General features: G+C 33.2%; 10 protein-coding genes across 10 annotated transcripts; 6 read left to right on the top strand and 4 right to left on the bottom strand.

Annotated features, from left to right (window-relative positions):
- Positions 1 to 228: 228 nt before the first annotated feature.
- Positions 229 to 1,374, top strand: COQ2 (4-hydroxybenzoate octaprenyltransferase; the record flags this gene model as incomplete). Its single annotated transcript, XM_041551339.1, has 1 exon — positions 229 to 1,374. The coding sequence occupies one exon, from the start codon at positions 229 to 231 to the stop codon at positions 1,372 to 1,374; it is 1,146 nt and encodes a 381-aa protein (XP_041407273.1).
- A 227-nt stretch (positions 1,375 to 1,601) lies between these two features.
- MRX15 (Mrx15p) lies at positions 1,602 to 2,438 on the bottom strand (the record flags this gene model as incomplete). Its single annotated transcript, XM_041551338.1, has 1 exon — positions 1,602 to 2,438. One exon carries the CDS (start codon positions 2,436 to 2,438, stop codon positions 1,602 to 1,604), a length of 837 nt encoding a protein of 278 aa, XP_041407272.1.
- A 527-nt stretch (positions 2,439 to 2,965) lies between these two features.
- ZRG17 (Zn(2+) transporter ZRG17) lies at positions 2,966 to 4,960 on the top strand (the record flags this gene model as incomplete). The annotated part of the gene is made up of 1 exon (XM_041551337.1): positions 2,966 to 4,960. One exon carries the CDS (start codon positions 2,966 to 2,968, stop codon positions 4,958 to 4,960), a length of 1,995 nt encoding a protein of 664 aa, XP_041407271.1.
- Positions 4,961 to 5,090: 130 nt separating this feature from the next.
- DBP6 (putative ATP-dependent RNA helicase DBP6) lies at positions 5,091 to 7,067 on the bottom strand (the record flags this gene model as incomplete). The annotated part of the gene is made up of 1 exon (XM_041551336.1): positions 5,091 to 7,067. One exon carries the CDS (start codon positions 7,065 to 7,067, stop codon positions 5,091 to 5,093), a length of 1,977 nt encoding a protein of 658 aa, XP_041407270.1.
- Positions 7,068 to 7,684: 617 nt separating this feature from the next.
- On the top strand, positions 7,685 to 7,951 carry RSM19 (mitochondrial 37S ribosomal protein uS19m; the record flags this gene model as incomplete). Its single annotated transcript, XM_041551335.1, has 1 exon — positions 7,685 to 7,951. One exon carries the CDS (start codon positions 7,685 to 7,687, stop codon positions 7,949 to 7,951), a length of 267 nt encoding a protein of 88 aa, XP_041407269.1.
- A 358-nt stretch (positions 7,952 to 8,309) lies between these two features.
- On the top strand, positions 8,310 to 8,852 carry MRPS12 (mitochondrial 37S ribosomal protein uS12m; the record flags this gene model as incomplete). The annotated part of the gene is made up of 1 exon (XM_041551334.1): positions 8,310 to 8,852. One exon carries the CDS (start codon positions 8,310 to 8,312, stop codon positions 8,850 to 8,852), a length of 543 nt encoding a protein of 180 aa, XP_041407268.1.
- Positions 8,853 to 9,294: 442 nt separating this feature from the next.
- On the top strand, positions 9,295 to 10,335 carry ARC35 (Arc35p; the record flags this gene model as incomplete). Its single annotated transcript, XM_041551333.1, has 1 exon — positions 9,295 to 10,335. One exon carries the CDS (start codon positions 9,295 to 9,297, stop codon positions 10,333 to 10,335), a length of 1,041 nt encoding a protein of 346 aa, XP_041407267.1.
- A 190-nt stretch (positions 10,336 to 10,525) lies between these two features.
- EGO4 (Ego4p) lies at positions 10,526 to 10,849 on the bottom strand (the record flags this gene model as incomplete). Its single annotated transcript, XM_041551332.1, has 1 exon — positions 10,526 to 10,849. One exon carries the CDS (start codon positions 10,847 to 10,849, stop codon positions 10,526 to 10,528), a length of 324 nt encoding a protein of 107 aa, XP_041407266.1.
- A 1,635-nt stretch (positions 10,850 to 12,484) lies between these two features.
- Positions 12,485 to 14,227, top strand: KABA2_06S05016 (uncharacterized protein; the record flags this gene model as incomplete). The annotated part of the gene is made up of 1 exon (XM_041551331.1): positions 12,485 to 14,227. One exon carries the CDS (start codon positions 12,485 to 12,487, stop codon positions 14,225 to 14,227), a length of 1,743 nt encoding a protein of 580 aa, XP_041407265.1.
- Positions 14,228 to 14,709: 482 nt separating this feature from the next.
- On the bottom strand, positions 14,710 to 15,687 carry SOL1 (Sol1p; the record flags this gene model as incomplete). Its single annotated transcript, XM_041551330.1, has 1 exon — positions 14,710 to 15,687. One exon carries the CDS (start codon positions 15,685 to 15,687, stop codon positions 14,710 to 14,712), a length of 978 nt encoding a protein of 325 aa, XP_041407264.1.
- Between the last annotated feature and the right edge of the window lie 174 nt (positions 15,688 to 15,861).

Raw genomic sequence — 15,861 nt, 5'->3', positions numbered from 1 at the left:
ATTATCGCTGTTTTCTTGAACCCACAGGGACGTATCGGAGCAAGGCGAAAATTTCCTGTTGCAAACCGCATAACACTAGCGATGAACATCGTTTAAATGGAAATAGACTGATATAGAGATGTATATCAGTCTCTATAGGAATGGCTTGTTGTGAAAGGGAACGTGGTTTTCTGATAATTGGTAGGTATTAATTAAACTCGTTTTGATTTTGGCATTCTTTTGAAGAGGATGTTGAGATTATGTGTTCCAAGACATGTGTTACAGGCTGTTCCAAAAAGCATATCAAATGGCCAATTCAGTATCAATATTCTGAAATACAGAGGTAAAGGGTCTCTAGCAACTATATTTATTAGGGGCCCCGTAACGAGATTGAATAGTACTTGGTCTAAGAAAGATGAATTGAAACCTACTTTTTCAAAGGAGCAACTAGCGTTAGCGAAAGAACAAAGACTTAAGGGGTTAGGTCCTCTTGTATCAAAGTTACCTAAAAAATGGATTCCTTATGCAGAATTGATGAGATTGGAAAAACCTGTAGGTACATGGTTATTGTATTTGCCTTGTTCATGGGCTATTATTATGGGTGCCATGGAAACAAGTGCAACATTGGGGCAAACGACTTGGATGTTAGGTTTATTCGGTGTAGGTGCCCTGATAATGAGAGGTGCCGGTTGTACAATCAACGATATATTTGATAGAAAACTTGATGATAAAGTTATTAGATCTGTGGAACGACCAATTGCTTCCAAAAGAGTTTCAGTTAGGAACGCTTCATTGTTTTTGGGTGCTCAGACCGCTGTAGGGATGGGTATTCTAGCACAACTGCCTGCTAACTGTTGGTGGCTGGGTTTAGCATCGTTACCTATTGTCTTTACTTATCCTTTATTCAAGAGATTTACATACTATCCACAAGCTGCACTGAGTGCTTGTTTTAACTGGGGTGCGTTATTGGGGTTCCCTGCAATGGGAATAATGGATTGGTCTACTATGATCCCTCTGTACGTAGGATCTTATCTTTGGTGTATGATATATGATACTATATATGCTCATCAGGATAAGAAATTCGATATAAAGGCAGGTATTAAATCTACAGCTTTAGCTTGGGGTAAAAACACCAAGACTGTGTGCAATGTCTTGGCCACTTCACAATTTGCTATGTATGCATTAGCAGGTATCAATAGTGGATTAATAATGGGCCCCGGTTTTATTGGTGGACTGTCTATCTTTGCCTATAGAGTATTTACTATGATTAGGAAAGTAGATTTAGATAATCCAGATGATTGCTGGAAAGAATTTACTGGGAATATCAAGACAGGTTTATATTTCTCTTATGCGTTGTTCTTTGATTATCTACTTCAACTGATGGGTTTCTTATAAGGTAATAAATATCAATATATGTATATATTAAATTCCAGCATGTATATAGATGTAATTAACCACTTAATAGATGAATTTTTGCTATACATATTTGTCATTCATTGTCTTGAAACTGGGATATATTATCAAACTATTAAATTTTATCTAAAAGAAGTGTATGAATTTAATTGTATTTACAAAAAGATTGTTTATGTTATCTATAAACACAAACGTATATGGAGGCTTGATTATTTGGATTTAGTGTTATTTACAATATTTTTAATGAGGTTTGCCTTTTCCTCTTTCTTACTCTTACTATGAAACTTAACCTTATTGTTAGCGTTCAATTTCATCATCTCCTGAATAATAATATTTTTCTGTGTTGAGTTAATGATTTCTTCCTTAGAAGATTTATTACCTACCGAAGAGTTAATATCGTCTCCCTCATCAGATAATATACTTTTACCTTTTTTGCTGTCTCCAAATAAAGCAGATAATATTCTACCATCAGATTTCCATACTGCACCTGATCTAGGAAGAATATATAAACTATTCACTGGTGTCCTCAGTGAGGGACTTAGATCCTTCAAATAAAATGAAAAACTTCCCTTATCATCAAGCCCCTGAGGTCCCTTACCTGTATATATGCTAACGTTGGAACTTCTAACAATATTCTTCATAGGTCTGGTCACGGTTATCTCTCGGCCTAGGATGGCTGACGTACGAGTGATTTCACATTTAGGCATTTGTTGCATTTGGGGGATATATTTCACTCTTGTGACAGTTCTTGATAGGATAAACAACGAACCAATTGATATGGTCAATGGTATCAATGCCATCCCTATGGGACCATAAGCTTTAATCAAAAATAAGGCATCTTTCTTTTCTTCACCGTTAGCATTCTTGTATTGTAAAGAAGCACTCAATTTTGAAACATCGGCAAAAGATAGACTATATGCAACTAGAACAGTCGATAAAGATAGGGCACCTGCACGATACAATGGACGTAATTTATAGGAATATATGACTTGGGGGACATCCCTAGCAGCTAACTCCGAGAGTAATCTAAATACGTTCCCTCCCATTTCAAAAAGGAAAAAAAAATAATGGGCCAAGCAAACAGTTAAATGTCCAAATTGTAGATGTTGTGACAGTTAGTTGTGTCATCAGTTGAAGAATATCGAATCGTCCAATCTAACAACATTATTCAACTTAAATATCTCTATCAAGTTGATATGTCTGTATTCACGTGGCTCGCGGTGCTTTCTCAGGGAAAGGATATCGAAATTGTTCAAAGTGACAATCAAAACGAGGCGGTCTAAATATTACAGACCTCACAATTAAAATTAAGAAGACGATTCAATGAATAAGTTCTTTTAGAAGTTAAACAATTTCTTAGTTGTGAGCCATAGAAGCAACTGTTCGTTAGTGCTATTGATCATTACTTCTAGGATCTTTGGAATAATTACTGTTTATAGGTTTTACCAGTTTCATCCTATATATTTATTATTGATATAATCTTGAATCAGTTGGAAGACTTTTCCTAAATAATAGGATATTTTAACAGAAGTTACTTATCCCTATTCCTTTATAAAAAGAATAAACAATCAGTATGGATGGTTCTAATGAAAAACAGCTTCATAGCTCAGCCACTACACCAGTGATGAATGCCATCAAGGAAGAAGAGGATATGCCTCCTACACCAATTGAGCCCGTGACCTCAGAATTCAAGACACCATACCTTGGGAATGAAACTACAAATATGTCTTCTACCGATCTGTTTCAAACTGCTAAGGCAACTTTTACAAACTCACAGGTACAGACCAAGTTTATGTCGCCGCCTGTGGCAGGCTTTTACTCGGCAAAGGATGGTAACAACTCTAGCTCTAGTCTGATATACAATTCAGGGTTCACATTTGGTGATAGCAATAACAATGGCGGTACCAATACATCTTCATCAAATACCCCGACAAAAACTGTTCCTGTCGGGGTTCCAACAGCTTCTAATTTCAAAAGAGAACCTAGAAGGAACTCTCTCAAATATGTCCCTGGTTCTAAACTGGCTCCCCCTCCCATTTCAAGAAATAGATCTCCAATAAGAAATACATCACCTGAAGTGATACCGACGTCAAAAAGATCATCGACTTATTTGGAATCACCTTTCAATTTTACACAGGGGCATCATGAACCGCCAAAGACAACAATTACATCGCCACATAAATCCACACCACCATCCTCGGCAGGCTCGAGGACTTCGTTCCGTAAGGGGCATCGTTACAAACATTCTTCTGTGTCTATGAATTTCTTCCAAGAAACCGAAGTTAAGATTCCCTTGAATATTGCGAAATCCTTGCCTATTCCTGATTTTGGCGATATTCTTCAAAACCTACCGTGGCCTAAAGCTCATATACAATTGGTTATTGTTTCTTTACAACTTCTACTAGGTATTAGTATTTTTTTCATTGGGAACGCTAAAGCATGGAGTAACTTTATTACATTGTCGCATTTCATAACTTATGATATAATAGGATCTCTTGCAATCATTTTGATCGAGACATTATCTCATTTCGAAGCGTGGTTTACAGGGACAATTACATTCCCATTTGGTCTAAATAGGGTGGATGTACTATTGAGTTTCGCTTTAGCGGTTTCCTTATGTTTTGTAGGGTTAGATCTATTATTCCATATGCTAGAGGAATTTATTGCAATTTTCGTTGAATCTTCTAATCCAGATCATCACAGTGATATCGTTGCTCAAATTCCTCACTCACATCATGATGGGATGGCAGCAGGTCAATTAATTTCAGGATATAATATTACTATGTGGTATGCTGTTGTACTGTTCAGTTTATTCTTGGCAACTTTGTCGCTATTCAAAACGTTTTATGCTAACACTAATAGTAAATTGAAGACGAAAAATCCAATGATTACAATAATATACTCATTTTATTTGTTGATTTTCCCTAGTTTACCCGATAATTTGTCAAATATTTCTGATTACGTTGCATCTTTTTTGATTTCAATGTTCATTTTGGTTCATGGTTTGACAATTGCAGAATGGACTTCTACTATTCTATTATTAGGATTTTCAACAACCGTGCTGCCTTCGTCAGCATTCTTGTTAGATCAGGATACTCATTCTCAAAATCAATTAGAAGATGTGAACAGTCATAATGAAAAAATGAACAATGTTAGTAATGGATTGAATAAAGTAATAATGGGGCGCAAAAGATCTGCGAGTTCTTTACCTGTGGCTACATCCATGAAGAATCATCATTGTAATGATGATTCAATATTGAATTCATTTTTGTCGATTTTCAAGTTTAAGAAATCTGGAAACAGAAGAAAATTTAATAATCCATCAAATATCAAGGCCATTATCAAGGAGAAAATAGAAAATTTATCAGAATTTAAGTCAAGATGTCATCTAAATGATGGTGACTTGATTATCATTAAAACCAATTTTAGTTTATTTATTGTGCTGTTAAAGATTGACTTGAAAGGTGGTTCTAACGACGATGAGACATCCTTGAGATTTGCTGTTGATAAGTGTATCAAAAAGTGTCTACCAAATTCAGAAACTACTATAGAAATTGATAGAATTTAAGAAATAATAAAACGTCAGTTGCATGATTGTTTGAGGGGAAATAATAAACGTTATATGTTTATATTTAGCATAACATGATAATATACCATTTTCCTTATATAGTTACATAAGTATTACGTAATATCTCAATCTACTTTGTTGATGCCATTTCCTTAAGATCATTCAATGCTTCTTTATATAATGTATCTTCAGAATCAGATATCTCCATAATTGAGTTGTAGTTTTCAACTGATATGTTATCTTCAACCTTTTCGCTCTTTTCCATGTCAATATCACCATCTTCGTCCAAATTGTCTGGTTTAGACCAGAATTTTGGTTCAAAACCATGGATATCCCTGCTAATATCGTTAGAGACATGTTGGGTCCAAAACTTCTTTTCACCTCTACCTACTAAGTAGTTGTAAGCATTACCAGAGGCTCCAGCTCTTGCAGTTCTACCACAACGATGCACGTATTGTTGAGAGGAGATAGGGACATCATAATTCACTATATCTGTCACATTTGTAATATCTATACCTCTTGACATAATATCAGTAGTAATAAGAATAGATGCATGCGATTGATCAGTTTTTGTTTCTGAAAATTCAGTAACCAATTTTCTATTTTGCGCTCTTGAGTTATTAGAATTAAATGAATTTACAGATACATTATTGATCATATTTTTCTTTTGCAATATGATATTAATTAGAGTTGCCAGTCTTAGAGATGCTTCGTTCGATTTAACAAATACAATTACTTTTGCTGTAGAGCTTAACAATGGTAATAAATGTAATAATAACAATGGTTTGTACATGCTCTTTGCTGTTGGTACAGTAATATTGAATTCTTGTAAAGTACTTGGTAAGTTGTACAATTTGACAGAATCTATTAAGAACAATCTTGGATTGTATAAATGTAAGTCATGTAATTTTTGTGTATCTGTCGATAGAGTGGCACTAAATACCATTTTAACCACATTACCAGGTAAATGATCTAGTTTATCATTGTCTATAGTGGTCATCAATTCAGAACACCAATTTTGAAATGATTGATTTAATAGTCTATCGGCCTCATCTAAAATTAAAAATTTCAAATTCTTTAATGAAATGGATTTCAACTGTAAATGGTCTACCAATCTACCTGGGGTAGTAATAAAAATATCAGGTTCCGATTGTTGTAATTTTCTACTTTCTTCCCTTAGGGATTGATCCATCTTAGCTGTAGTAATAATAATCCCTGTACCTTTTACTAATTTGTTCAGAGTATCAAAGACTTGTTGGATCAATAGTTTGGTTGGAACAATAATTAAGACTCTCAATCTATTTACTGTTCTATTGGATAAGGCTTGTATGATTGGAATAGAGTAAGCTAGAGTCTTACCCGAACCAGTTGATGCATTGATTAACAGATCACCTATACGTCTCGTTAAATTCTTCTTTGTCAATTTCATTGATCTATTTAATACATGTAGAATGTTATCAAGTAAGATAGTTTGAATGGCAAAAGTATTCGTTGAAAAGTTTCTTTGGATATTCTGTAATAAATTGGGAGTTAATTCATCCTTATATTCATCGAATTGTTTAATCATTGTATTATCATAATATACTTTTTTTGTATTTATCCAAGCTGTAGAATGACTCTCTTCAATGGCACTTTTCATAGTTTTATCAGCCCTTACAATATCAGGTTGAGGAATAAATTCCAATTCATGGGTTGCAACATTATCGGCATTATCAAATGATGGTTGTAAATCAGAGTTGGTTGTTATCTTGGAGTCATTTTCGGAAGTTTTATCATATTTTTGAATACTTTCTTGTAGGGAAAGAGTTTGATGGAATCTCGACATGACTAATGTATGTTTGTCATCATCACCGTCTTCAATTGGCGTATTGTCCTCAACTTCAGGTTCACTTTCATTTTCAGAGTCAGACACTTCACTTATCTCATTCTTTGCGGTCTCCTCTTTATCTTGCTCTTCCGATTCATCTTCGTGCTCATCTTCTTCTTCACTCTCACTCTCGACATCTCTGGTCCTCTTCAATGGAATAACAGTCTTCTTTTGCTCTTGTTCTTCATTAGTTTGTGAACTATCCACAATCTTTGTTGGGTCAAATCTAGCGGCAAACATTATCAAATCAATATAATGAAATTCGAATCACTCAAAGAAAGGTTACTAAGCTGTTAGATCATATATATATATGATTAAATAAATAACTTGGATCTCTAGACTTATCTGCGCTAGCTTAAGAAGTTAAAACTACTTTGAAGTAGCTGTTCCATATCTCATCTCATCGCATCGCATCCATACAAAATTTCAGTTCTAAGCGAATTTTCAAGAAAATTTTCAGCTGTCAATAAAGAGATCATTTAGCATAGTGTAGGGTCTTAAGCTGTATACCAACAACGCATTCTGGACTAAGCCAATGAAGGCTCAATCATATATACATTAGTGAAGATATAGACAACTCATATGAATATAAGTGGTTACTTATTGAATATATCAACTCAATCTCTTGGTAGATATTTAACTTTCTTGCTGAACATCACTGCAAACGATGTGTATTAGCGTTCATTTCCTTTATTAAAAATTCCGAAATTGTCGCAGCGTGAACTAATAAATGTTTATTCTATTAACTTGAACCAACTTTGCATAAAAGAGAGACAGATAGGAATCTGTTTATTTCTACTGGGCTGCTTCCACAGATCAGAGGTTAGTAAAAGATCATATATATACAGACTTACATCATGCATGCGACAATACGAGTATTAGCAAGGTCCGCGTGGAAAGGACCAAATATTGTTCCATTACCTATAAGGGAGGCAATGTCCAAAGGTACACCAATCAGAACCAACGCACGTTCTGCCACGATTTTACCTCAGTTTGTGGGTCTGAAGTTTCAAATACATAACGGTAAGGAATATGTTCCGTTGGAAGTCAGTGAAGATATGGTCGGTAGAAAACTGGGGGAGTTTGCACCAACAAGAAAGAGACTCACTTTCACGAAGAAATGATAGTCAAAGACACGGTTGCCGTTTTATAAGCGAGTGATTTAATGATACCCACCCGCACACATACACATATATGTAAATAGTATTTCCATTATCAATATATACATTCTTTTTAACATTTTAATAATTCATATGAACTGAACGTCGTGTTGCACGACTAGCAATTGTGATAAAGAAAATAAATTCAAGCGAACGAACTGCAATCTCAACGAAGGGGATTCTCATCTACAAAATAAAAGAGAGAGCAGAACTTTCTTAAGAGACAGAATAGACATTACAAAGAATAGCAATAGGTCAAAAAGGAGAATTGTGCATAACCAACGAAAGTTCTAATTTTGTATTAATATATATAGTTTAAAGGATGTTTAGAACGCTGTTTGCCGGAAGGGTCTCTGCTATAGCAACAAAACCATCACAACCACTATCCGGTATGCTGATGGGTCTATCACTTACTAGAACATCTGTTAAGCCAGTAATGCAATTATCCAAACACAATGCATTTACTACCTCAGGAGTGTTTAATGCAACTGTTAATCAAATCAGGAGAGGATCCGGTCCACCTAGACGTAAGAAGATTTGTGTATCTCCGGATTTAGAGAGATCACCATTCAAAAAAGGTGTTGTCCTGAGAGTCATGGTCTTGAAACCAAAGAAACCTAACTCTGCACAACGGAAGGCCTGTAGAGTCAGGCTCACGAATGGTAGAATTGTATCTGCTTACATTCCAGGTGAAGGTCACAATGCACAAGAACATAGTATTGTATATGTGAGAGGTGGTAGATGTCAAGATCTACCTGGTGTGAAATACCATCTTGTAAGAGGTGCTGGGGATCTAAGTGGTGTTGTAAACAGAATATCATCTAGATCGAAGTATGGTGTAAAGAAGCCAACTTCAGAGCAATAGAGATGAAGCAAACGTCTTTTTCCAATTTGGAAGGGGCTATATGATTCTAAATTTTAAGTCATTCGTACACACATACACACATATATATATATATTCATAAACATACTTATGTAAATGTTTACTTGTAAATATACTTACTTCCAAAGGATAAATATTATAATATTATCTCTAATGTATAGTACACTAGGTGTATCTATGCTGTCTCGTATCGAGTGATTTTAGGCGTCCCTAGCATTACCAGCTTGGAGGGAAATTTGACAAAATAGGAGCAAAGAGAGTTTTAGTAGTTTCCCTTGTAATAACATATAGAGAAGATAGTCCCATTTCAATTACCAGAAAGGAAAGGAAAATAAAGGTTATTATAAGAGCATTGTTTTTCCTTATTATTGAATTTATTACAGCAATAACGACAAGCATATATACAGATACAGAGCGTTAAATAATGTTGCATTTACAACCTAGTAATTTATTGATCCAAAAGACATTCAGTGAGGCTCTTGAAGCCAATGGTTCAGGTTCACCATTAACTTTTGATCGTATCATTTCTGACTTCGATTACACTAACTTTCATGTATCAAATGATCCAGAAAACAGAGATTTATTGTTGTTGAGTGTTAGAACCAAGGCTTGGCAATCAATTTTGACATGTGATAATGGATCTCAGGGTGTGTTACCATACTTAGCTGCTAAATATACCAAATTACCAGGTATCACAGTCGCTGGTAGTGCCGAAGCTGGGTTTGATTATACTTTGTGTATTGATCTTTCCCAATTGACGTCAGAGACTATTGTTCAATTGTCTTTACTTAAGACAAACATTATGAGTTATCCATTCTTCTTAGCGTTCCAAGAATTTGCTACATTGAGTACGAAAAATCCCACCACAACCACAGTAACCGTTGGTAGATTCAATGAAGAGACTGGTAATGTCTCATCAATCGATGTCTCTAGTACATTATATACCATCCAATATCGTGATAATGAAAACATGTTTATTAAACCATCAAATGATCGTATTACTGTAATTTTTGAAACATTTTTCCAAGATGAAACCGATAAAGTGTTTGGTAAAGTGTTTCTTCAAGAATTTGTTGATGCACGTAAGAGAAATCGTGACATTCAAAGTGCCCCTCAAGTGATATTTTCTACAGAACCACCTTTAGAGTTACAAAATCATTTACCAAAAGGTAATGAAGTAGGTGATGAAGCATCTAAACGTTTTATTACATTTGTTTTATTCCCACGTCATTTTGCCAATGAGGAGTTACAATTCAAGACGGTGTCGCAATTGATTTTATTTAGAAATTATTTCCATTATCATATTAAATGTTCTAAAGCTTATATGCATTCTAGAATGAGATATCGTGTGGACACATTTGTTAAAGTCTTAAATAGAGCTAAAGTTGATGAGGATGAGGATGAAAGTGGTGGAAGTAATTATGAAACAAAGAGAACCATCACCGGTAGAAAGATGGTTTATTAAATAATAACATAAAGTACAGATAATAGTATACATATGTATGTAACTGAAATAAATGAAACAATTTTTTAAAGAGCGTTTATAAATGAAAATTAATTGATTAACAAAATTATATTATTAATTAAAAAACTAAAACTAGAGAGGACATAAAGGTTATATAAAAAGGAATTAAAGATAAAATTTTTAATTCATCTTAATTAGTTGGGATAGTTGGAGGGACAACCTTTGGAGTGAATAAGACATGAACAGCACCATTCTTACCGGAGAACAAATGAGCAACCTTATCACCATCATCCTTAATGGCGTAACCAGTTCTACCTAATTCGTTGGCAGTGAAATGTAGAAGATCTTGAATATGAGTCTTTTGGAACTCCTTTGGGAATTTTTCAGCAACACCTTCAGCAAAGGTAGTATGTAGATCTTTATCGACAGATTGTCTACCGATGGCATGTGGTAGCAATTCCTTCCATCTTTTGGAAGAAGCATCGTTTAAATGTATATCAGCCATAGCGTTCATTGTGTTTGTGTGTTTGTGTGTTTGTGTGTATAATTAATACTGGTGATTTTTGAAATATAAATATTTAAATCAAGTTGAAAGGAAGGGATGATAAACAGATATATAGACAAAGATATATATGATTAAGACTAATAACTATTAGTTACCTTTATATATGTCAATTTTTTAAATATAAATATTTTAATCGAAATTCAAAGTTTAATAAGAAACATTCTCTCCCCTTCGAAGTAGTTACTCCCTAACTTAAAATTTCCAACAAAGTAATAATAAAATAAGCCCAGCAAAAGAATAAACCTCATTACACACTCCTTATTTACATAAACTTATACTACGGATCTACAATTATAACTATCAAGGGGTGCGAAAGAGCGAATTACTACAATAATTATACAATTATACATTAAACTAGAATTACGAAAGCAACAACAGCAGGCAGAACTCGCAATATGTCGGTAAGCAGTCTAGCGAAATCGGTATTAAGCCCCTTGTCATCGTAACAACAGCAATCTCGAGTTCACCAGTTCTTCTTCTAGTTGCCATTATATCGCTTTGTTGAATTGCAATATTATATAATTTTATTTAGTGACAGCTTCAAGGAGTGTCAAAGACTGGAAACTAATTTTAGCTGTGGTAAATTAAGGGGTGGGGGAACGGGAACGGGGAACGGGGAGAGTCTGCAGCATATCTTTTTGATGTGTTTGCGCATCTCTGGAAGAAATTTGGACGCGCGGAGTGAGCGTTGCAGTTGTGCGGGATGTGTGGGTGTCGACAGATGCATAATTAATATGGAGAATGGCTAATCTACAGCGAGAGCACCAACTGGTAGACCATCCATTCGTCTTTTTGAAAGGGGGAAGAGACGAGAGCTATAAGTAGCAGAGATACGTCGACAAGATATCTTTGGTTTGATCGTTTAGTAGTTTATTATAATGATAATAATGGTGATGGACGGTCAGCAACTTAGAAAAGCCAGCCGTAAACGTAAATATGTAAATAAACAGCCAATTACGTTTTGGAACAGTACAACAAGACATCAAAAACGTTATATGTGTATAAGGGATAGGGTTGTTTAGGGTACGTAATGATATTAGTAATAAATCAAATTTTAAGTAGGGGTTTGTTCTTGGGTTTGTCATGTCTAACGGGTGAGGTGGGGTGTCGAGCGTGGGGGGAAACGAAGAAGAAGAAGAAGACGGCGGTGGCAGAGTGGGGGCGGGTTCTTCCTGTTTGCGTGGGGTGTGTTACCCGGGAATGGGTGTTACCCTACAGTTTGGTTTTTTTTAGATACTGAAATATATATTTACGTATATTTAACATGGAGCTGCATTGTTGTTTTTTTAACCCTTTTTGCGATGTTCACAACTTCACAATAAACGAAGACAGGTTCAATCCTAGGAGATGACTTCAATAATACTATTTAACTGGATTGTAGTTCGAGAGTTATTGTAACTGCAATTGCTTTTTTTAAGTAATTGAGTTGATAGGTTATATAACTATACTAAAAAAAGAAAACAACTGACAGATTCTTGAATTAATTGTTAGTGGTGAGTGAGTATAAACTTTTAAAAAAGCTTTTCAGCGAATGGTTCCATATATAGAAGAATAAGAATAATTATAATATTATATTTTTTGGTGATGTTTTGGATACTATGTAGTACAGTCATTACTTTATTACTATCGTTACTTGCGATTAATAGATATTTTTCATTTAAATTACACAAGAATTTGTTTCCTTTGACTTTAACAATGGTTTCCTTGAATATGTTTGTATTATTAGTGACAGATATTTTATTACCATGGGATTTAAAGACTGGTAATAACTCCTCGTCTGCTACAAATCTTCTTTGGTTATTAATATATTGGACTCAATTTATAATATGTTGGTTGATTATACCTGTGCAAATATCTTATCTTTCATTGAAATATATTACCTTAAAGACTGATATTAAACAAAGATTATCAAAGGCAATTATGGATAATGTTAAATTTTATTCTTTATGTTTAGCAGGTATATTGATTGGTTTCACTTATTTGATCTTTTCAACAGGTCATTCTCCACTAGATTTTAAACCTTTATTAATTTCATTATCACATTTATATTCATTAAGTTATACGTTAATATTATTATCTTCAGGATTAATCATGTTTCCAAGAGATTTATTAAAACCATTGATTCATTCTTTGAAAAGAACTCAATCCATAAATGATTCGACTACAATAGAAAGAGATCCAAATGTAAATAATGCATTATTCATTGAATTGAGTAAAACGAATGAAGATTTAAATGACGCACAATTATCTTTATCAGAAAGAGCAGCAACAATTCAAAGTACTCAAGAATTAAGTAATGGTGATATTGTATTTAATGAATTATTGATTGAAGTGAAAGATGAAATTAAATATAAATTGTCCTTAATTAATGATTCCTTAACGACAGATCAAAATCTTTTGCCTTTACAAACTTCTTCAATAAATTCTTTAGAAAAATTGAATAACAATTATAATAAATTTATTACAAATTATTATAATTTTATTTATTATAAGAAGAAATCAGATGGAATTATTCACATATTAGCACAATCTTACAATTCAACTATTTTATCCCCAAAAAATATTATTAGTATAATTTGTGGTTTCATTGCAATGATTTTATCATGTTTGATTCTAATGGTAGAGATTTTACCTAGAACAAGATTGAATGATCATTTATTTTGGCAAAATAATGATGATGTTTTCATTTCAACTTTATTAATATTATCATATAATACTGTTTGTTCTTTATATGCAATGAGTAAATTTAAATTCAATAATTTCCATTTAATTGCAAATGGCAATAGCAATCCATCAAACGTTTTATATTATTCATTGTATTCTTCAAGATTATTATTTCCTCTATGTTTCAATTTAATGACACTTTTACCAAAGGAAGTTGCTAATGAATCTAGTTTCAATACAACATTGTATCATGATTTGAAATTGATCTCATTTGTTAATTTCTTAAACAATTATTTACCAATGTGTTTCATGATCTTGGTTCCAATAAGTTATAAATTCGATATCAAGAGGAAGATTTTATTAAAAATATTAGGTGAAGAATATTATTATCAATTTTTCGGTATGATGATATATGAACCTGTTGCTAATGAAGAAAATAATTATAACGATGAAAATGATAGACAAACGTATGATAGAATCAATGAAGATTACGAATATTCATTGAGAGATGGACGCTATATATATGAACAAATGGCGGCCAATGTGAATTTTGATAATAATTCTTCTTTGGCTCCTATTAGTCTGCATGATAATGTCTCAACTACGTCACATTTATCCACATCAACACACAATAATAACAATATAAGTAATACAGTTAAATAATAATAATAATAATAATAATAACATATAGATACTATTGAACTCCGATGTTTTCTGCATGTAATCATGATTCATTTTGTTTACTATTTTTCTTACTTTTTCCCTTCCCCTCTCCAACTAAACGTTAAAATATATATATCTTTCTGTATTTCGTTAATTAAAAAAATATAAGGGAGAAAAATGATAATTATTACAGTACAAATACAAATACAAAAGTAAACATATAGAGATACATTAAAGATGGAAAGATCAAAGTACCATCACGTTTCCTTCTCATTTCAAAGGATGATAAAAAAAAATTAATATAATTATAATTGTGTATGTGAAGTGGTATAGTGTGTTATATGTTATGGAAAAAGGGAATAAGAAAAAAAAAATACTTTAAAATAAAAAAGAAACAACATACCATATACGTCCAAAGATCGAGTACACAGTACAAGTGATCTTTGTTATTTTTATTTTAAAGTATTTTTTCTTGAATGGGATTATTTACTATTTTCAGATGCTTCCTCTTTAAATGGTTCATTGAATTCAATCTTGTTATGGAATTTATATTTCTTCTTCGTAACAAAAACATCAGTCAAGGCATCATCATCTACAAACCATGATACACGGCCAGCTGCACCTTCATTGACAATACTACTTGGTAAACCTTTCTCCGGTCTTTCCATAATGGTTTTAATCACAGGTGCCTTCACAGCACCTTCCACAACGAAAATAACTCTATGAGAGTGACAAATCACAGGAATAGTCAACGATATTCTATTTTCTGGTCCACTTGGAGCTTTTTCTACAGGGACAACCCATGCTAATTTTTCACGTAAATTTTCTTGGAAATTTGGGAATAAAGAAGCAATATGACCATCCGGAGCGCATCCTAATAAAAATAAATCAAACATCGGAAGTTTAACAGAATCTCTTCCTGCAAATCCTTTAATAAGGACCTTCTCGTAACTGTCCGCACATTCTTGTGGGTCATCAATTAAAGATTCATCAATATGATAAATATTTGGAGTACCATATTTCTCTGTATCAATAAGATCAAAAATTTTCCTCTTTGATTGTCCATAATTACTTTGATCGGATTTGAATGGAACTAATCTCTCATCTGCAAAATAAATATCCCATTTACCCCATTGAATATCATCTCTTTTTAATAAACCTTCATGCAGAATTTGAATTAAAGAACCACCTGATAATGCTATCTTAAACCTCCTTTCTTTCTCTTTTTTAGTCTTTTTGCTACTATCTCTAGACGATATGCTTTTATTCGATAAAATACGATGCATATCAACTGAGGATGTGCCCCTATCATCCAATGATAAATTCACTGCAGACGATTTTCTTTCTTTTGGTTTCTTGGTAAGTGCACCATTTTGTGCATAAACCACATAATCAGCAACAGCTTCTGCTACATCAGAGAATTCATGGAATGCAAAAACCTTTGGAACTGTAGTAGTCATACTCTCCTTCTTTTCGTTTGTTTATGTTTGTATTATGAATATATCTAAGAACCTTAGAAATTTAAAAAATTATCAATATAGGAATTACAATTCAAAACAACAGTATTAAATAGTATCAATGTTTCCAATTTTACAAAAGTAAAAAAAGTTCAAAGTTAAACAAAGGATTATAAA

This window comes from Maudiozyma barnettii (genome assembly GCF_903064755.1).
Source record: "Maudiozyma barnettii strain CLIB 1767 genome assembly, contig: KABA2_06, whole genome shotgun sequence".
Lineage (NCBI taxonomy): Eukaryota > Fungi > Ascomycota > Saccharomycetes > Saccharomycetales > Saccharomycetaceae > Maudiozyma > Maudiozyma barnettii.
This window is presented reverse-complemented; position numbering and strand designations above follow the sequence as displayed.